The sequence below is a fragment of the Drosophila takahashii genome, chromosome 3L (genome assembly GCF_030179915.1).
Source record: "Drosophila takahashii strain IR98-3 E-12201 chromosome 3L, DtakHiC1v2, whole genome shotgun sequence".
In the NCBI taxonomy this organism is placed as follows: Eukaryota; Metazoa; Arthropoda; class Insecta; order Diptera; family Drosophilidae; genus Drosophila; species Drosophila takahashii.
The window spans coordinates 15,456,891-15,477,957 of record NC_091680.1 but is presented as its reverse complement, the minus strand read 5'-3'; the positions used below and the strand labels follow the sequence as shown (position 1 = coordinate 15,477,957).

The 21,067-nt window shown below is 46.0% G+C and overlaps 2 protein-coding genes across 14 annotated transcripts in view; both read left to right on the top strand.

Moving 5' to 3' along the window:
- sif (still life) overlaps positions 1 to 21,067 on the top strand; it is an 88,080-nt gene that overhangs the window by 28,954 nt on the left and 38,059 nt on the right. For 10 of the 13 annotated variants that reach the window (XM_044396021.2, XM_044396023.2, XM_044396022.2 and 7 more), the window contains 3 exons: positions 8,809 to 8,954; positions 9,952 to 10,231; positions 11,651 to 11,782. In XM_044396021.2, the coding sequence (XP_044251956.1) occupies positions 8,809 to 8,954; positions 9,952 to 10,231; positions 11,651 to 11,782 (558 nt within the window). Of the gene's footprint in view, positions 1 to 1,244; positions 3,618 to 8,808; positions 8,955 to 9,951; positions 10,232 to 11,650; positions 11,783 to 21,067 lie in introns of those variants that run through there. The other 3 variants (XM_017156851.3, XM_017156850.3, XM_044396019.2) reach the window with 1 other exon arrangement.
- On the top strand, positions 18,906 to 19,141 carry LOC108067708 (uncharacterized). Its single transcript, XM_017156861.2, is given in 3 exon segments — positions 18,906 to 19,012; positions 19,014 to 19,079; positions 19,081 to 19,141. Coding segments are annotated over 3 exon segments (234 nt in total).

The following is a 21,067-nucleotide window of genomic DNA, read 5'->3' as shown; positions in this document are numbered from 1 at the left end:
TTATAGATAAATGTGTGCGACGCGTGTGAGATAAATTACCAAAGCAACCGAAAGCGAAAAACGAAAAGCGAAAACCGAAAAACAACCCCTGTAATAAATGACTGCGCCGCAAAATGAGCTTTTAGTTTAATTAATCAAATGAATAATAATAATCACCACACTAAATAGTTGAGGCCAAAGTGTAGAGTGCCAAGTGCAAAGTGCAGAGATTATACCCGTAAAATGGCGGACTAACGCCGGATGCATGGGCCACTGAGGAGGGGATCTCATCGTCAAGTGCACGAAGGACGTCGAAAAGGACATCGCCCCCGTTGCTGCCGCTGTGATTCGGATTCATTCTGGCCGCCCAACAAGCCAACAACAGCGAGCGCGGCGATCACAGCGGCAATAGTGGTGCGATCGGTGGTGCACCGCCCTCCCTTAGTGGTGCCGATCATCCAGCAGGAGATCATCCTGCCGGAGGAGGAGGAGGAGGAGGAGGCGGCGGAGGAGGAGGCGGCGGAGGTGGCGGGGCTCCGGGAGGATCTGCAAGCGGAAACGGAAGTGCTGGCGGGGCGGACTGCAGCAGCGACGGCGATCCCAAGAAATCCTTCTCGCTGCACTGCTGTTGCGTGATCGTCGACATCACACCGGTGGCCCATCCGGGAGGACATCGCCTGACATCGGCAACAACGGCCTCGGGAAGGGATGCGGGTGGAGCCGCCGCTGGAGGAGGAGGAGCTTCCAGTGGTGGTGGTGGTGGTGGTGGTTTGGGCTTGGGCCTCGGCGAGAATGTCTCCCAGTTGGCCAGCCAGCTCTTTCGCTTCGGCAGCAAAAAGCGACCAGGTGTCTGCATCTGCAATGCCCAATGTCGCCTCCAATCGCTGGCCGAGACGCAAGGAGGAAGCCTGGGAGCCACCGCCATCAAGTCGCATCACGGCAGCCTGGATAGGTTGCTCCAGAAGGGAGAAGGACCCCCCACCAGTGGCGAACGCTCGATAAGCTGGGTGGTGGATGGTGGTGCCGCGGGTTCGGGTGCCCTGCTCAATGCCTCCTCCGACGAGAGTGATGACAAGAAAAAGAAACTAGATGAGGAGTCGCGCAACCAACTGCCGCCCCCGCCACGCCCACCCTCGCGTTCCCACTCGAAGCCCACGGCGAAGGAGGAATTCGATCGGGGCGTTGAGGTGGAGAAGTTCTATCACCAGATCAACGGCGACATCTTCGAGATCACGCGGCGGGTGAGGGCACGCGATGAGGAGACCATGGAGCAAAAGTGCATCCGACGGAAGGGTTCGGTGAGGCTCACAGAACCCACTGGTAGTGGTCATGCCCATGTGCGCATCGAGCAGAGACCTCAGCTTCCGCCGAGGAGGCAGAAGAGCGCCGAGGAGGTGGCCACCATGTCAAAGAGTGCGCTTCGTCAGCCGCCGGAGCAACTGGAATGGTTTGATCGCCGGGCCCAGCAGCGTCACTCCGCCAGGTCGGCAGAGGGTGGATCGCAGGTTCGTGAGGAGACCATGGAGTGGCTGAAGCTGCAGAAGAGCGCCGCCAGTCCCGCTAGCCAACAGCCGCCGGTGCGCACCTCCTCGGGTCCCTCGGAGATAACGGTGCTCAAGGACGAGCTGCCCGACTGGCTGTTGGATCATCTGCCGCGTAAAAAGGAAAGGGAACGCCTGCCCTCGGATGCCACCGACAAGGCAGTGGGCTCCGCCTATGCCAAGGCTCTGTCGGAGCTGCTGAAGAAACCCCTCTCCCGTCAGAGTTCCGGCCCCTGTGAGTTTTCCCTCCTAAAAACCGACATTGTGGAGTGGCTCACCAAGATGCAGGGCAGCAGCAGCAGTGGAGGAGCCGCCAAGTCCCGACGATCCCATCATCGCCGCAATGGCAGCGGTGGCGATGCCCAGCCCCGTTCCAATTCCCAGGAGGATGCCCAGAATCAGTCAAAGACCAGCCATCGCAAGAGGCACTCCCTCGGCCACAGTGGAGCGGCCAGCGAGGAGGAGCCGCAGCAGCAGCAGCAGCCACAGCTCACTGCCGATTGGATAGCCTATCCGCTGCACAAGCTGCAGTCGCAGGGCAAGCAGGTGACCCAGCCGCTGGAACGGGTCACCATTCCCAGTGGCTATGCGGTGCCCAGTGCCCTGTCGCACACTCCTTTGTGCCAGCGGCGGGAGGAGCGTTCGCGGGAGCGGAGACTGCGTCATTCGGCCAGCGAGGTGGTGGGGACAGCTAGTACAGCCACCTCGAACACCGCCCACCTGGAACGACTGTATGCCAAGCCGCACAAGGAACGCTATCAATATGTGCCGAAGGCCAAGGAGTCTAGTAGCGGTGGTGGTGGTGGCAGCAGGAAGGAGCGCTCCCGGCGCCACCAGACCCAGAGATCGGCCACCGTCTCCGACATGTCCGCCCAGCGAGGATCCGGTGGCCACAAGCGCAAGTCCTCGAGCGCCGAACGGGCGCCACGCTCGCCATCGCCAGGACCCTGCACCGATCCCGATTGTCCACTGCTGCCCATCTGCACGGATCCGCACTGCCGCTACCAGGAGTGCCAGGCGAGGCAGTGCATCACGTCGTCCGTGAGCTCGGTGAATCTGGCGAGGCATCAGCAGCTGGCTCAGGTGCAACTGCATGCGGTGCCGACTCATCTGGTCGGAGCCATGGGTTCGGATGTGCCAACGACACCCTCGACCACGGCCACGCCACCACCGCCTCCACCTCCTGCCGCCAGTAGTGGGATCTTGGGAACGGGAGTGGCTAGCGAACGCCGGCTGGTCATCTGCCACGACTGCCGGTCGTGTGCCCCGCTACTCAGCTGCCGGAATCGCAAATGCCTCAATGCCGCCAAGTGCAACTCACTGCCTCGCTGTGCCGCCGACTTCAATCGGCTGCGCACCCAGCTGGCCCAGCCGCCCACCACACTGGATGACATTGAGCCGGCGCCCCTTGAACTGGATTTGGAGATGCAGCCACTGCCCTCGCCGCCGCATCCTCCGCATCCGCATCATCACTATCGCAGCAATTCCCAGCCAAATACTTTGCAGCGCGGCGATTCGGCCAGTTCTGCAGGAGGAGGAGGAGGAGCAAGAGGAGCAGGAGCAGGAGCAGGATTTGGAGAAGCTCCGGTGCTCGGCTGGCTGGAGCCCACAACCACACTAGTGCAACCACTGCCCGCCTATGTGCACCACTCGAATGGCAAGCTGATGAAGTCCGCCTCGGCAGCCTCGCTGAATTCGCGGCGAAGGCGCCACAAAACCGTGCACTTTGGCGAGAATCTCCTGCGGGAGGTGTGCCAGAACAGGAAGCTCATCAAGACGGAGGCCCAGGTGCCCTCCGGGTCGGCGCCCATGAAGGCCAACATCCAAATGCTGTACAACTTTGTTGAGGGCGTGCTGAGTGCCTGGGTGGACGACGACGAGGGCGAGGTGCGTTCGGGGGCGGAATCGGAACCGGAGCATGGGGTGGTGCCCATGCAGCCGATCCACAGATGCAACCGCCTGCGCTACCAGTGCATCCGGCGCGTCGTCGAGGAGGCCGCCGATCTCCAGGGCACCCTCAAGCTGGGCAACTCCCGTTATCGCCATCGCCATTGGCGCAGCACCGCCAAGCAGTGCAACGAAATGTTCCTTCGCAAGGTAGGAAGAGAAGATCCTTAAGGGGGTCTGTTAAAAGGTTTTATTTTATTCACATTTTTAAGGGATTACATATTACTTCACTATTGATAAGAAAGAAGAGTTCTTATCTAGAATTAAACATAATTGAGACTGGTATTTAATTATTTAACTGCTTGCACTGCAGTCCAAGAAAATGTTCCTTGGTCTGTTTCAAAGATTTATTTCTGTCCAATTTTCTCAGCGATTTCATTTTAAACTCTATATACTTTTATATTGTCTTGAAATAATCATTCTTAGAATATCTTGAAACATTATAGAGACTGTCTAATAGAATAGTTGGAAAGTATTTTATTCGTTTAATTCTAATAAATTAGTCAAATATCTCTTTTAAAATATAATTGTGCTTTTATTATTTTGAGTAGTTTCTAAATTTAAAATAAGAAAAAGGGTTTTTTAACAGGGTCACAAGGTTTTTTTAAAATCCTTAATAAACTATTCTTCTATAGAGAATTATAGAATTAAATTAGACAATTTTTATTTATTTTAAAATGTAAAATTCAGTTTAATTTGAATGTTTCCGAATAAATTTTGCCTAGGTTATGTAGGTAAATCGTAAGATTAACAAAGATATGTAATTTATAGCAAAATGTGTGCGGCCAAATAAAATTGTAAAAAATTCCGTTGCTCATTTAGGACGCTTTATTTGTAATCTGCTAGCCTGGCAATACCTTATCCCAATCGCTTGTGCTCCTGGATACATTTGTCAGGCATGCTTTGAACTTTTACTCCCGTGGAAATGAATGAATATCGCGTGAGAAAATGTCGCCTTGGCAGAGAGAACAGAGACCAATTTCCCCTCGAACTCACACAGTTGTACTCACACTCACCCCACCGCGAATTCCTTCAGTTAAGTGTATTGTCTGTCTGGTACAAATTCATTTTGGGCTGCCTAACAAAACGTTGATCAAAGCCAAAGCATCCTTTTCACGCTCGACCTGCTCCTGGGCTCCTTTTCTGGCTCCACAAAGGAGCAATAAATTAGAGCATTAGCCCCCCTCGGAACCCCGAGCACCGAACCCCCAACCATTCGAGAAAAGCTCTTAGCACACGGACAAATAGGAGGGTGTAAATGGGAAACTGGGGGTGGGAAAAACTGGTACTTGTATTTAGTTTTTCGGTAATGAATGGCATTGATTGCAATACGCATGAATCAAACGGCTTCAAAGTGATAAAAGGCCATTTGTCCGAAAAAGCTGAAGCGAAAGAGAGTGAGAGAGTGGGCGTGGCCGGGAAAATCGGAAAATGGGAATGGGAAAATGGCAACCAGTGCATGGAGCATCTGAAAATAGGTAGATAAAGAATGCCATGCACTGATATATAGCTTCTAAATGTGAGTAACAACTTCAGAATTCATTGGAAACACGCACCATGTCCTCTGTGTGTTTACTTTGCATCCCTCTGTTGGCTTCGTTTGGTTAACTTAACAGGCAAATAGATATATTGGTCAAGGGTTTTACATGCAGTGCTCGAACCGACACAAAGATACATAGAATACAGAGAATAAACTTATTCAAATGAGTGAGCTTGAATGGTGCTGGAGATTGCGGATTAGAGGGGGCTTCAGTTGCCCTATCAACTGAATGGGCATGCATATTAATTAATGGCCAGATCAGCGCTAAAAGAGAACATGAATTGGATTCAACGGATTAAAGGTGGCCATACCTGCCAGTTTTGCCATCCTCCTTTGGTCTAATTAACGCTTGTTACCCGTCCACATGATCTGAATACCTAAATGCCCCACCTGGTGTCCCAGTGTGATTACACTGCACTACACAGCGTTCCCAAATGGTTGCTCGAGTCGCTTGTTAATTTTGATTGATTCAATGCTAAACAGTTTCACCTTCAGCCAATTAGGTGGGGCGCTCAGCTCAGCGCTGGCTGGAATATTTAATCAAATCGGAATGACATTGCAGGTTTACCACCCACCCAACCACCAACCACCGTGGAAACCTGCTCTACCTCCAAATGAAATGAGCTGAGGGATAATTCCAAATTGATTTTCGCATTGCAATGCAGCAATTTGACTGTGAGACTGTGAGAAAAAAAAAGAAACGAATCGAAGCTGATGGATCTCCTCTGTATCTTTCGATTTTGGCCCAACCAACCTCATCTATCTCACCCTTGCAGATTTCGCCTTTGAATCAATTCCGTTTGGCTAACAACATTTGCGCCGGCAACGAAAACTTCTTTAATGCCTCACTTAATCGCAGCAATGCCAGAAACGTGCCACAGCCACCGAATAACTTTTCCCCCAGAAAACCAGGTTAACCTTGCCACCTTGCCACCCAACCCACCGCATCCCTCGTCAATAAATGTATATATATTGGTATGGCTTTATAGGTTCCTGCGAGGTCGAACACCCTGCATAAACACTCTATCAAATATTGTAATTTTTGACAGCGACATATGAAAAGATTTTCGCCATCACCACGTCGAAGATGTTGAAAATGGGAATGGGGAGCGGAGACAGGGAGAGGTGACAATGGCAGTGCCAATGACATGGCATCCCCGAGCTCATCTCGTCCACATTTGACATTCAAAAGTCATTGATAATTATGGCTGAAACGTGAACGACAGCCGCATCGAGGGATCACAATCAATTCTTGATTAGAAATCGTAACGAAAGCACCTGGCTCAGCTCAGTTTAGATGGGGGGGGGGGGGGGGGTAGACTATATATGGGATATATATATGGAACCCATCAGTGCGCCTAAGTGGGCGGGTTCGTCTGTGCGTAAATTGAATTTTGATTTTGCACCGATGCTGAGATATGGCGTATTAGGCCCCCAAAGTAATCAGGTGGGTAAAGTGATGGAGGGACCGGCATAGAGCCAGGAGAACCAGAAACCAGAAACCCAGGGAAAGCCCCGACTGGCTGGCATTTAATCTTTTGTGTGATTGTTGTTTGGCCGTGTTCGCATTCGTGTTCGTGTTTTGGGTTGCCCATTTAGGCTTACCCATGTGAACGTTTTCCAGCCATTCGGTGTGAGTTTCGGAAGGAGAAGAGGATAGTTGGATGGATGGATGGATGGACGGAGGGTCGGACTGTCCAGAGGTGGAAATCCCATTGTCAGTTTCAGGGACTTGGTTCGCCTGATGAAATTCAAGAAACAGGTCGGCAGGTAGATGTACTACGCCTGCTGCCACTTTTGGGCCAATTAAAAATTCATGAATCATTTGACAAACTCCTTGGACTCGGGCCAAACTCTCCTGGGATGACCAGCAGGAATGCCAAATGCGTAGTAATCTGCCGTAAAAGGGTAGTTGTAAAATGCGGATCCCTGTAAATCACAAAATTTGATTAGGGGAAAAGGTGCCTTGATTTTAAGAGATTTTTCGCAGGGTCAGTTGAGTCTTTATTATTCAAAGGCACCCCTTTAAATCACAAAATTTGATTAGTAGAAAGTTGCCTTGGTTCTGGTAGATTTTACACTGGGTCAGTTCTTAAATTCAAATGTTAAATGCTTCGCCCACTTTTCAATTGCCCTCCCCCTTCCTGCAACAGTTCCACTCGACAGCTTCCGCTCGGCTTGATGATTTCATGGAAAACTTCATTGAGCAAGCGGAAACTATTTCGTTTTGGCGGAGTGCTGCAAGGTGTGCGGGAGTGCTTTCGAAGTTTCCTTTTAAATTTTCGACCGACTCTTTCGAGCCACTTAAAGTGACACGCACAGATATCGATTGGGGGCACTGAGGTCCCATCCCCGAACCAAACTGAGGTCCTCTCAGCTTGTAACCGCTTTGATCTGAGTCCTCCGCTTCCTGGCCATCATCGAATCGACAACCCCTCGGTCGCTCAGTCGCTCAGTCGCTCAGTCGCTAAGCAAGCCACGTCTCAGGTTGAGTTCCTTTGGTTATTTGCATGCCTTTGCACTGCTCTTCGATTAATATAAAATTTGATTAAACTTGGTCGCTCCGAACTCGAAACTCGACGCTGTTGTGGGTTAAGTACACATGACCCCGGCTGCCAAAAGACGAGGGCTCTGCGCCACGGGTGGTACTTCCCCCGTGAGCAAACATCAAACCTCCTCCCCGTTTTATTTCCCCACCCCTGCACAAAAAGAAGAGGAGGCAGTCAAATAAATAACTTGTAAAACATGCATATGAGCAAAAATGTTTGAAAATTGCCAAAACGTTGGCAATGTGGATGTGGGGTGAGTCTGAGTCTGACTGACAGGCTGGAGTATCGTAGTAACCAGGGACTGAAGAGGAGGTCCTGGACCCTGGAACTCACCCATCGCAGGAAGGAGAGACGAAACGAATAAACACATTGTAAATTGATTTCCTTGGGAACTCAAATAAAAATGGCATGAAAAGCAAGTGAGCGACAGTTGGGCGATGGGCGTGGTCCACCTTCTCGATTGAAACGAATGAATGGGCAAACCAATTTTTATTGCCACGCGGGACACGTAGCCCGAGCAGAGCCATCGACTTTGGTCTTGGCTTGAATTCCCACATGGACCGAAAGTCTCCAGCTCCTCGTGCTGCTCCTCTTCCTGCGGAGAGGGCAAAAATGCCTGCAAGGCGAGCGGAAGGAAGCTGGGAGATGGTAGTTGGTAGATGGCCAGGCGGGCCAACGGCAAACATTCAGTCAGTCAGTCAGTCAGTCAGTTAGTGAGTCAGTCGGACGACCCGGCTTTTGATGAAATAACATTGCCAAGTAACAGTTTGCCTTTCGCCATTTATTTCCCTTCTCTCCCTGTGATTCGCCCAGCCATTTTGTCAATTGTTGTCTGGGCCTGCCCTATCTCTATCTGTCGGTCCTTTTTCCTTTCCCCCCCACCCCCATCCAACTACCCCAGAGCCTCCTCCTCCATCCTTTGCTAAAAATGCAGGCGAGAAGAGAAGACAAATTGCTTTATCGACGACATACGTAACAAATGTTGCTGTCGGCACAACACAGCAGCCACCAGCAGCAACCTGGCCATTATTGGTCTCAAATGGCTTCGCCTCGTCCGAGGGGCTTACCATCCCTCGCTACTGCCAGCTAATTATGACTTAATTATTTCAATTATTTTCTCTTCGATTTATTGAATTTTATCGCCGGCAACCGAAACCTCGTACGTGTTGCCCAGGCGCCGCCACCTTAATTAAATTGACTATACACATTCTTGTTGCTTGATTCTCAACCCCTCGTTGATTACTTCTTGCAGATTTCGGACGATGATCGAATGAGCCTAACTACCGCCGTTTCGGATGAAGATGATGGGGAAAGTGTCATGGCGTCACCATACAAAGCAAAGGCCACTGGCACCGCTGCATCCTCGTTCAATTGCACGGGAGCTGTTCGCAAAGCCGGGTAAGTTCAAATTGAGTTGGAATCGGAGTCTCAGAGTCCTCTTTCCTCCTCCTCCTCCTCCAGGGAATCTGGGAATTTATGCCTCCGGTAGATGTAATCTGGCAGCCATGTAGAGAGAAGGACATGGAGTGGGTGACCAAACCTGCTCTCTCACGTCCAACAAGTCATCATAAATAACACCAGTCGGGGAGGCTCCTCGGGGAACATAATTTCACAGTGATTAAGGGTTGGTCAGAGGTGGAGAAAGCCGTAGCCGGGGGATTAACGTTATTATGTCCGTATAGAGGGTATCAAAGTTAGGAGCAACCCGTGTGTGGTAAGCACTGCAGCTATGGGATTATGGTAAGCCCATAACTTTTATTTAATCTTGATTCGTATTAGCAGCCAGGTCAATATAAAAATGTCTTTTCGAACGTGACTGTCCGTATGATGGTCTTTTGGGTTTGTTAATGGGGATCCTAATTCGTATGATACAAAATAGAGTTATGAATTGAATAAGATAAAATTTCAAAGGGCTAAATATCATAGAATAAAATATCATAAATATCATTTTCATTTATTATAAAAAAATAAAAAATTAATTCATATTATAAATATTAAATTTAGGAAATATATATTTTTAAAATTTTTAAATATTTTTAGGCCTAAAAAATGTCAGTCAACCATATATTTTCGGAATATTACATTTAGTGGTATGCACCCACTAAAAATCTTAAAAATATAGAGAAATTAGTATGCCAGGGTATTCAAAACATCGACCCTTATTATTACCATCACCACGCTGTTATGATAAACCGCTTGAAGACTTATGTACGCAGGACATGACCCATCCCTTCGCAGTATCTTGATTAGCTTCGAAGGTTAATGGGTTGATGGCGAAGCTGTTGAAGTTCTCCCAGGGATTACGAGTGCCACGAAAGTACCCTGCCCCAAACCACACACACACCCCCGCTCCTCAAGTGTTTTACCCCCCACTAACCGAAATGTTTGCTTGCAGCTTCCTATCGGTAAAGAAATGGTTACTACGCAAGAAGCACCAGATCGAGCTGGCAAGAAAGCGGGGCTGGAAGGGCTACTGGGTGTGCCTGAAGGGCACCACGCTGCTCTTCTATCCGTGCGATTCCCGGGAGGGCCGGAGTGTGGAGGCGGCGCCCAAGCACTTGATTATCGTGGACGGTGCAATTATGCAACCGATACCCGAGCATCCCAAACGCGACTACATCTTCTGTCTGAGCACGGCGTTCGGCGATGCCTATCTCTTCCAGGCGCCCTGTCAGGTGAGTATCTTTACTACAGTCTTGGGTTGGTTTATGGGGTTGGTTGGATAAGAAAAAAGGGAAAGGGAAAAAGAAATGGCCCCAGGATATGCTCGCTCTCATTTCGAGCAGTCAATATCCAAGGGAAGTCCTTCAAGGAAAGACTTTGAAAGACTGGCCTTGCCGCGTCCGAAGTCGGAGCATAGAAAGATGGCAGCGCAAATTTGTTTGCACAAGGATATGCAAGGATATGCGAGCAGGCGGGCGAAGGCGAGTTCAGCGCTCGCGGGTCCGAGTCGCCCTGCTCTCTCATAATCGCCAGGCTGGCTGAAATGCATGCCATAAAGAAACCACAAACGCAGATGCACTCTAAAAAATATTTAAAAAAAAACTTTCAAATGTAAATTTTAAAAATACATTCAATTGGATTTTTTTGTCGTATAATAAAGCAATTAAATTTCTTAATGAGTGTTAGCCATTTAAATATAATTGCAAACAGATTTTATGCCTCATAAAATTAAATTCTTTGATTGAAATATTGAGGGGATTTAAAGAACAATATAAATAAATATAGAAATTTTAAAATTATTTTTAATAGAAAAATAACAGAAAATAGGAAGTTTAAAATTAATTTCTTTGAGATATGAATTTTTAAAAATATATATTCGTTGAGATAAAAAATATTGAACTATTTTAAAATAACTAAAAAAATTGAATTAAAATTTGTAAGATTATGGCTATTTAGACTCAATGATTTTGATGCGAAACGCTATAGTTTCCTACCAAAGCCATAACTAGGGTAAATTAAAAAAAAAACGAAATCATATTTCTGTGAGTGTGCATAGATGCAGATGCAGATACAGGACGAGGACGAGGACATGGACATGGACGAGGACGCTGGCAAGGCGCTGACTGACGCAACCCGCAAAAGTCTCTCACAGCGAGAAAGAGTGAGATATATACTGGTGGAAAGAGAGAGGTGGAGGGCCGGGGGCGGCTTAAAGTGTGAGCCATGATTGAGGTGGCGTTGACTGACTGCCAACTGGCAGATTGCCTTGAACAGCTGCAGTGGCAGCAGCATCCTTGTGGCAGCCCTAAACTGTTACATGTCTCAAAGGCATACGTTCTCGTCCCCTTCGTCCTGCTCGTCCTGTTCGTCCTGTTGGGTTGCCAACTCTCTCCGTGGCCCAACGTGATTTGTCATTAAATTTGCATAACTGATAGCCAGCGATGAGCGGGGATGAAATGGGTTTTGGGTGCAGGATGGCTGCAATGTGGGATGAATGTGGGATGTTGGATGCCTTTCGCTTTGGGGGACAAGTTCGACGTTTGGCGCTGGGGAGCCACGTCAAATTGCTTGCGGTGCATTTGGTCTGCAATTTGTTACAATGTTTCCTCTTTTTCCATATTTTTAACCTCCTCTTTTCCGCTTTTCCTCAGGTGGAGTTGGAGAACTGGGTGAATAGCATTCACAGCGCCTGTGCCGCCGCCTTTGCCAGGCATCGTGGAAAAACTGGAACGCTTCACCTGCTCCAGGAGGAGATCTTCCGGCTGGAGAAGGCCATTGAGTCGGTAAGTAAATATGTTGGCATTAAGTGAGGAATACCTATATATATATGGATATGTAATGTACAGGCCGCAAAAACGCAAAACCAAAATACATTTCACATTCAATGTGGGCTGGCGAGCGTGCAAAAGTATTCGTTGCGGTTTTCGGTACACCGAGCACCTGGAGAGAATTCCAGGATGCAATCCAAGGAGCACGGGCTTTGCGATTGCGGTTGCATTTCGCATTTCGCATTTCGCTGCAGACTGCCGACTCTGTGTTGGCTCAGGAAATTGTTGCTGCTCGAGAGTTAAGTCAATTTTGCCAAGTGGCAGCAATGCAAAATGAATGGCACACACAGCAGTCGGCACACACACACACAGCCATGTCAAAAGGGATAAAGCTGCGTTTCGTCGCCATAAGGCCGACTGAGCCCCCGCTGAATGGCATGCATACAAATAACCCATCAATTGGCATCGCTTACGAATGCATCATCGATCATATCGTTTTGTGCAAATAGCAAATAGGATTTGAACTATTATGAATCGCACTGTACTGAATGCAGCACGGAATTGAATAGCAGATGAAGGGCGAATTAAATTAGGAAGCCCATCTCGAATGGGGATTAACTTCACATCACTGCAGCTATGCATTTTGTGTTTGCATTTTCTAAGGGCAGGCAAAACATGTCGTCGTTAAAAAGCGGTTACAAGTATTTTAGGATTCCACTTATATTGACAACGAAAAGGAATAGTCCTTATATCTTGCCCTGGAATTTATTTGCAATGTCGAGAAAGGTTGTTTTAAGAGAAAGTCAATAATACAAAAAATATAAACCAGCGCTGATATTTTTCTTTTGGAATTTTAAGACTTCAAAAAACGTTAACATATCGAGGTTGATGGGACTGGCCTGCTATAAAAATAATTAAAGATTAAATTCTTAAGTAAACGCGGTACATTAGACAGTTTGGTATTTGATATTTAATCGTATCAAATCGACAGCTCCATAACTCTTTCCCAACTCCCATACCTGACTTACTGACTAATGTAATCGACTAGAAAAACAAATTCCCACAAATATATCCTCGGCAGGACAGCAATTTCTCAATATCGCGCTGTCAACTCAGAAGTCAGCAGCACAACAGGCGACGGAACACAACAATCGCATTTTCCGCCCGCATTTTCCGCATTCCCGACCAATTTCTCAGTCTCAGGCGATTCCCCAAAGATTTATGCCATTGTCGAAACGAAAAGGGCGGAGGAGAACTGCTTCTACTTGCAACTATTTATGTATTTGCTTTCAAATCAATTCCCCATCAATTTCGCGGCAAACAGCGTAAAATTCCTTGCACTGCAATTTATTTTCCTCTCCAGCGAAAACTTTTGTAAAAAGAAAACAAGGAGAAAGGGGTGTTGGGTTGGGATGGGTGTTTCGCTGGTTGGGGGAAACCAAATCAAAGTGAGGGAAATTTTTGCGCGTCGCAAATCGCAAGACAAAGCGAAAGGAGGAGAAATGGAAAAACGAATCGCAAAAGCAAAAGCAAACAGAATTGAACTCGAGCTGGAAACTACAAGAAATTGCACTTGGCCCACGATAAATGCTCTGGATAAACCAGGCAACTGGAAATCGAGGAAGAGATATGGAGTTTCTGTACCGCCAAAGAAAGTAAACTTTATTTGTTTATTTATTTTTCATCATGTCATTCTCAGTTGCCTTTCTTTCTGGCCACTCTTACACCAACCCCCCGCCACTGCAACCTTGTTTTTCTTGTTGGTTGTTAGTTAGTTAGAAGGACTCCGAAAGACAATTATGTTGTCTGTCCTATCCTCAACAACTTGATTCATTCGTCTCTGTCGCCGGCATCGCTGCTGCTGTTTTCCAGCTCCTGCCTCTGATTTTTCTGCTGCTCTTGCTGCCTCAGCTGCTACAGTGTTTGCCGGAAAATTACAACTTCCGGTTATGGGAAATGCTGCAAAAGAAAGTTTTGAAATTATTATAAGAAGTGACTCGTAGAAGTTTGCTTAGTGCAGTAATTAATATCCAGCAGATAACTTTAAAGGATAATATTAATCTTGATTTTTGATTTTTTAATGTTAAAAACAACAGTAAAATAAAATATATAAGTAATTGAACAAATAAATTAAAGTGCAAAGGTAAATTTTTCTAATTTTCTATGATTGTAAATTTTTGAGTGGAATATTTTAGTTAGGTTCTAAATCTTTAAGGTATTCATTATAATCTAACTAGTAAAATCTTGTAATATAAAATTGGAAGGTTATTTTGAATATCTAACATTTAATGTAAAATATCAAGAAGTTTGTTTTTTTAAATTCAAAGAAAATTATAACTTTAAATAACTCATAATGTAATCATCATCTGTACTCGATTTTTTCTGTGTGCCCCAGTTTCTGCAAGTTTTCCCCGCCCACCTCCATTTTTTCTTGGCGCCCTTTTTTAATTTCGTTTTTTTTCTCATTTGCTCCGCAAAGTTGTAGTTTGATGTTATGACCAGAGCGAGAAGGCCTGCCTTTGCCGTGCTCCTTCATACATCTTCCACTATCTGTCCCTTTGGATAAACCATAATTACTTCCTTGAACTGCTGCGTTTTTGCTCCGTTTCACTATCGCCCTCTCTCTCTCTCTCACTTTCGGCCTGTTTGTGTTTACTTCGCTGGCCAACGAAAAAAAAAATAGAAATTGCTGAGTAAGAGAAAGAGAAAGAAAACAAAAACCATTGAGCGGAAGTCCGAGATTGCCATAAGAGTGCTCTGGGTCCCATTGCTTCCGCTTTTCCTCATTTTCCCCCAAAAAAACAAACTTGTTGGATGAATATTAATTAAATGAGCTTAAGGAGCGGCCATAAATGCAGTTTGCATTTAGTATTTAGCATTACTGCGTTGATCCATTTGTTGTTAATTAATTTGCTAGAAAAATACCGAAAAAAAGGGTTGCCAGGGTTGAATGAAATCAAAAGAAAGATGATACAGTTGGCAGTAAGGAAAGAAGAAAAAGGTGTCACACCAACGCATCATTCTAGTTGCTCCCTTTGTGTGTGCGAGTGTGTGAGTGTTTGCGTGTGGGCGGGTCACCAACCGCCCCTTTTCTGTGAAAAGAGCAACAGTGTTGTCCTTTTTTTCTGCCACTTTTTGTTGTTGTCTTGCCTTCTACTTTTGTGCGACGCCTACGCTGCTAGCTTGTTGTTGTTGTTGTTTTTTATAGCTGTCACCTTTCGGAAATAATCATATATGTGTCAGCGGGGGGAGGCAAAGGGGGTGGCTAGGGAGAACGGGCGGTTTTGGCAGCACTTCGCTTCGTTTGCTTTAGCTTTTCTAGTTTTTTGCCTTATATATATATTCTCACATATATATGGAATGTGTGGGCATACTTCTCCTCCAGCTGCTTCTTTTTCTAGCTATCTATTTTTCTTTTCGCATAAAGCACTCACACACACACACACTCGTAAGCTTACACACACTCACACAGAGATATTCACAATGCAGGACCGTAAAAAAATAGTAGTAGCTGCCCGAGCGCGTTTGGTTTTTCGTACGCTCTGGTTTTTACGCTCTAATTACGACTCCTACGACACCAGCTTCACATCACCTCCCTTTCACCTGAAAGGAGGGGGTGGGGGTGGATTTCCCAACCCCCCTCGCACCTGATGTGCAATTGCCATGGCGGCGCTGTCTAAACAAGGCTCACTTGCTACTCGCGTTTTTTTTTTTCTGTTGCCCTCATCCCCTCCTGAATGCTTTCAATTTGAAATGGCTGCTGTCATTTCAACTCAATAGCAACTCACTGCCGCCCACTTTTCGTTGCCGCCCCCCGCCCACACCACGCCTACCAATTCCAGCTCCAATCCCTGGCCGAAGCACTGGTTTTAAACTGTTGTTTGCTTTAACATTTTTTACACAATTTTATCCCTCTGGTAACGAACATGTATGTTCAAAGGCTCAAAAATAACTCATATTGAATGTTATGATCGAAAATAGTTATATTTACTCGCAAAGGAACAGGGAATAATTCAAAATTATTCATGTTCAGCACGTAGCTGCAAAAATATACTAATTCTTCAGTGATGAAAGGGTTTTTTTAATGAAAATCTTTTCAGAGAAGTTTTAATTCCACATATTTTATTTTTTTACAAAAAGAGAATTTCAGATATTGCCTTTTGATTCAGACATTAAATTACTTTTCGGTCTTTAAAACATATCTCCTTCTTTTAAACTCACTTTTCACCCAGTTGTTGAGTTTTTTGAAAAACCTTAACCGCAGTTTTTATTGCGGCCAAATGATTTTGTTGCGGCCGCCATCGATTTTAAATAATTGCACTAATTAAATGATGCAACAGTCCTGAATTCTGGCAGGCTTAATGCAATTTCTGTGCAGTCGCAATGGCGGTAAAATATTTAAATTGCGCTTTATGAAAACATTTAGTAAATGAAAATTGTTTTTCTTGACTGCTGAGCCGGAAAGTAGGCAATCATTTCAGATGTTCCGTCAGCATTGAAGATTTAAATTCTGCACTCCAGTTACAAAAGCAACCACACAGATGCACTCACGCACTCGGGGGAAGCCCTAAAGTGTGCAATTAATTTTATAATAATTAAAGTGAAACCCAACCGCACTTGCAAACACATTCGCATGCATATACTGTGTAATACATATCTCTTCTCACTTGGCTTTTCTGATGGCTAGCAACGCTTCGCCCGGCCATAAACCGAAAATTTGTAAACCAAAATTATAATGAAATGCATATTTAGTTAATTTCAACTTACACCGAAAACTTTACTTAATTAGACCAACTTAAAGCCGCACAAAATGTGAAGAAACTTCGATGGTTGGGGTGGGCAAAAAGGCGGGAAAACAATGCGCTCCCCCTTTCGCCAACACAGCCCTTATTTCCCCATTTTCCCACTCGTATTGTGCATTTTTTTCGGCATTTTCGTTTTATTTTACTTTTTCTGCTCTGTTCTCTCTTCAATATTTTTTAATGAAACCATAAAGTTTATAATTACCATAAAATTTACTTGTTCGGTTCGTTTTTGTCCCGAGGTTTCTTCATGATGGGAAAAAAGAACTTTAGTTTGACCTGGCACACACATTATGTGTGTGTGTGTGGGTGGGTGGCGGGGGTGTGGCCGTTCATAAACTAATGCCAAAATGGTAAAAATTTATGGCAAGAAATATGAGAAACGAGTTGAACTCGAAAGTCCGGCACAAAAAGGCACACGCACACACATACATATGTGGTTGAGCTTTGTTTTTGGCCAAACGTGCGAATATTTTTGCAACTTTTGGTCCAAAGTTGCACAGGAAATGGGTCTGGCATATGGTTGCCACCGGGGCCAGGAGGACATTAGGACAGCAGCCGGGCAGCAGAATGGTAGCCCCTTAATCCCCAGGACCCCCGTACAATCCACCCACTAACCCTGCGCAGAATGCGTTTGCTTTGGTTTTTGATTTGTTTTTCGTTGGCCTGGGAAGTGGAAAGTCAGGAGAACAGAACAGAACAGAGCGAGCCTGCTGCATGCAGATGCGAAAATATGCTTTATGTAGGCGCTGACACAGTGGGCGTGGCTGTGGTCAGGGGCGGAAAATTCAATTCAATTGTCAACAGCAACTGGGAGCTGGGAACTAGGAATACCCAGCAATCCTAGCAACCCAACACCCAAATACCCAACATCCGAATACCCAACACCATCACACAGCTCATCCTGTGGCCACAGACCTAGGCGCCAGTTTAGAGGTTTGGGTTTGGGTTTCTAGGGGGAGCACCGCTCAACTGCAGCACTCACACGTTATATAATGTGGCATCATTTTGTGGTCAGCATTTATGCAGGCCATATACAATTTTTCAGGCCTTTTGTTGACAAGGGGCGATGGGCGAGCGCCCCCCATCTCTCTTTACCTCTTTATGCGGTTTATGTAGAGTGAACGTGAACATGAACGTGAACCCTCCACTGACTTTTGACTGCAATGGAGCAGCCATTTAATGCACAAGCCATGTCAAAAGTCATCTGAGCAGGTGCTGCTGGGCTCAAAGGAGAGGGCCAGCTTCATTGAACAACTCAATATCCTTTTGGGCCTCCTCCTCTTCGTCCTCCTCTAATTGATTGTTATCGTGGAGCCCGAAGTGGAGTTGAGGTGGAAATGGAGTGAAGTGGACAAGGACAGGGCCCATTAGCAGTGGCAAACAAAATAAACTGATACCGGGGTCACGAGTACTAGTCCTCTAGTCCTTTTGCCTCACTGCCGTCGCATGATTATTATTTCAGTCCATTGTTTTGCCCCACTTGGTTATTGTGTTGTACCAGTGGTTTTGCCATTTCAAGCATCTTTGGCTTGTCATGCGAGGAACGTTGAACGCTGAACGTTGAATTCTGAATGCTGAATGCTGACAACGGGGACACAACAATGGTAAAATGTATTTTTTAATTGTACTCCCGAGTAAAAACATATATCAAACCAAAACACAGCAGCTACGGGACGAAAACAGGAGCAAAAACAATAACAAAAAAAGAAAACAAGAACCATGAACTCTCCAAACTCTCGACTCTCAAGCGGAAATGGCAGACCAGAGACAACAACAAGAATAGCAATAATAATAACAAGTACATCTAGCAATGGCAATGGCAGCTCCCGACCAGCTTCAGATTCAGTTGACACACTGGGGGAAAAACTGGGGGCCTAAATTAGATTGGCTTTCATTAAAAATAAGACTTTTATTACTGGAATATTAGTACTTTTTGATTTGGAAAATATTCTACCCATCTTTCTTGATATGTGATTTATCATTTTTCAAACATATCACATTTATAATAGCACTCCCGAGTAATGCGGGTAAAAAGTTATAAATAAACACATTTGTTTATCTTACCCCCGCTGAAAATGTGGTTTACATTTCTAAAAACAAAAGATAATTATTCCCTTGGAGAAATGCAAGCACTAGGAATGAGAAAAATAATAAATAAGTGCCACTGACATAAATCAGATGTCAATCAGATTAACGTCATGTGCATTATTTCTGCGAAGCCCCTAGATATTTTCCCAAAACCCCCCTCTTTTCGCCCCGTGTAGCTGGCTCACAAATGTGAGCTCTGGGACGGTGGCATCATCAGGGGCAGAGGCAGCCTCAAGTGGCGCTTAATGAAAGCGCAACAGACAACGGCAGGACCACAGGAACACGACCGCACGACAACTGAGCGGGACAGGATCTGGGGGACAAAGACAGGGACAGCAGGAGAGAGAGAGAGAGGAGGCAGGACAACTAAATAGGCGAACCGCAAAAACTCATCGTCAAGGAGCGACAGATACGGCCAGGGAAATGGGGAAAATAGATGGGAATCCAACTATGCAGCAATAATAAAATTCACGGGAATTGAGATGAAAGCAGGGAGTCCGCAGGACCTCAAGCCGGTGCCGGGGTTTCGGATCCTCCGGCAAGGAGCCGCTCGAACTGTGGCTGGGGCTGTCACTTAGCGCGTGACATGTGTCAAAACAAGCGGCAACCGCAGCGAGACCGTGACCAGAGTCTCAGACCAGCCTGCTGCTGCTGCTGCACAAGTGCATCCCCTGTTTCGTCCTGGGAGTGCTCTTAATATCCTCCCGCAGGAGGAGCAGTGAAATGGATTTGGGGCCGGGAGGAAGGAAGCCTCAAAATAATGGGTAGGCGGTACTCTCACTCAGTGTGGGGAGTTGCCCAAACGGAAGAAGCCTAACCCGAAAGGAGATTGACTTTAAATTACGAGCACCGTCTGCAGGAAAACAAAGGAGCTCTTTAACAATAGGCCATTAAGCAATAGGCTTTATAAAACCACACCTTTTAATTAAATATCTCTCTGAATTTGGCAACTTTATAACCTTTATACCTGGAAAAGCCTTATTCCTTTACAGAGAGAGTTCTGTCGAGCTCACCTGAGATGAAAAGGTTCTTAAAATAATAAGCTAATAATAAACAAGTAAACAATTAGTCCAGTTCGAAGTATTGAAGAGTAAACTCCATTAAACTTTTCTCACCATTTTTTTCTGATATTAAATAATAATAATAAGTACATTTGTGCCCAGACGGTTTTTAAAAACGAATGTTTTCAATTTAAGAACCATGTGCTTGAATATTTCTCCCTGTGTTGATATTGTATTGTCAATGTATAGATTTAGCAATTTGAGCTTTCTGGGAACGAATGAAATCCTCTTAGTCTACCTTTGTTTCATTCTATGGGCACTATAGGATTATTACGTTTGAACGTTGGTACAAAACAAAGGACAGCAAACTAGAACCGAATAGCTACTGTTCCTGAGTGCAGCAGATAGCGTTCCTTGTTTGTCAAATATTTCCATTGCATGTGCGGCGAACATTTCTCTCTCTCGAACTGGACACCCAGTGGAGTTCAAACACCCTGGAGCGATTCGCAGCCGGGAGTTATCGTTTGCGTGATTTACACTCCCAATTGCATGGCAATTACAAGTCCATTAACATTGCCATTAACCCTTGAAGGGCCTGCTCCAAACGGGGAGCTCCAAAAGGGGAGATGGAGTGCAGCACAATGGATACAATGGCCAGGGCGATTAATGGTCAAGCAGGCGAGAGCTATTTATGGGCCAGGAAGAGCCCATATTACTTTGACAAGGACAAACTGTTGCCTGCCCCTCTGGAAGTCTCCCTTCCACACAGTTTTGTGTTGTAAATAATCAAAAAACTGAGTCGGGGCCCCGAGATAGTGTATAGTGGGTCTATCTCTCTCTCTCTTGGAGGAGGCCACCCAGCCTCCTTCCGGTTTGTGTTTGTCAAATAAGCAGCTTTCCTCAAGTGCCAAGTGCCATTGACAGCGACCAAGAGGAGGACAACTCCTTCAAGGAGACAGAATCTCACCCCGAACATCCTTCAGCCGCTTTCTGTGTGTGTGTGTGTGCGGTCGCAGTGCATAATGGGATTTTGGTTTAATAATTAACCAACTTTATGCCTGCCGAATGGCTGTGGCTTAGACCACAACTACGAATCATTGCCATCTTTAGTGGAATTGAATTAAGTGAGGGTGCCACTGCCACCACACAACACCACACACATATCGATTGCAGACTTGATGCCACCGCAGCATCGCACACGTTGTCATATCGAGCATACGTAGGTGAAATGTGCAAATAAAATGCACAAAACTTTGATTTATTTCCACGTAAAACAAACATTGAAAAGGCTCAACGTCGCACAGTTCAAATACGCAGCAGCAGTGCCAGTAGTTACCCACGTAATCCCAGGTAGCACCACCCCAATCCCGACGAGCCTTTTGGTCCTTTTGCCGCTGCCTGTTTAT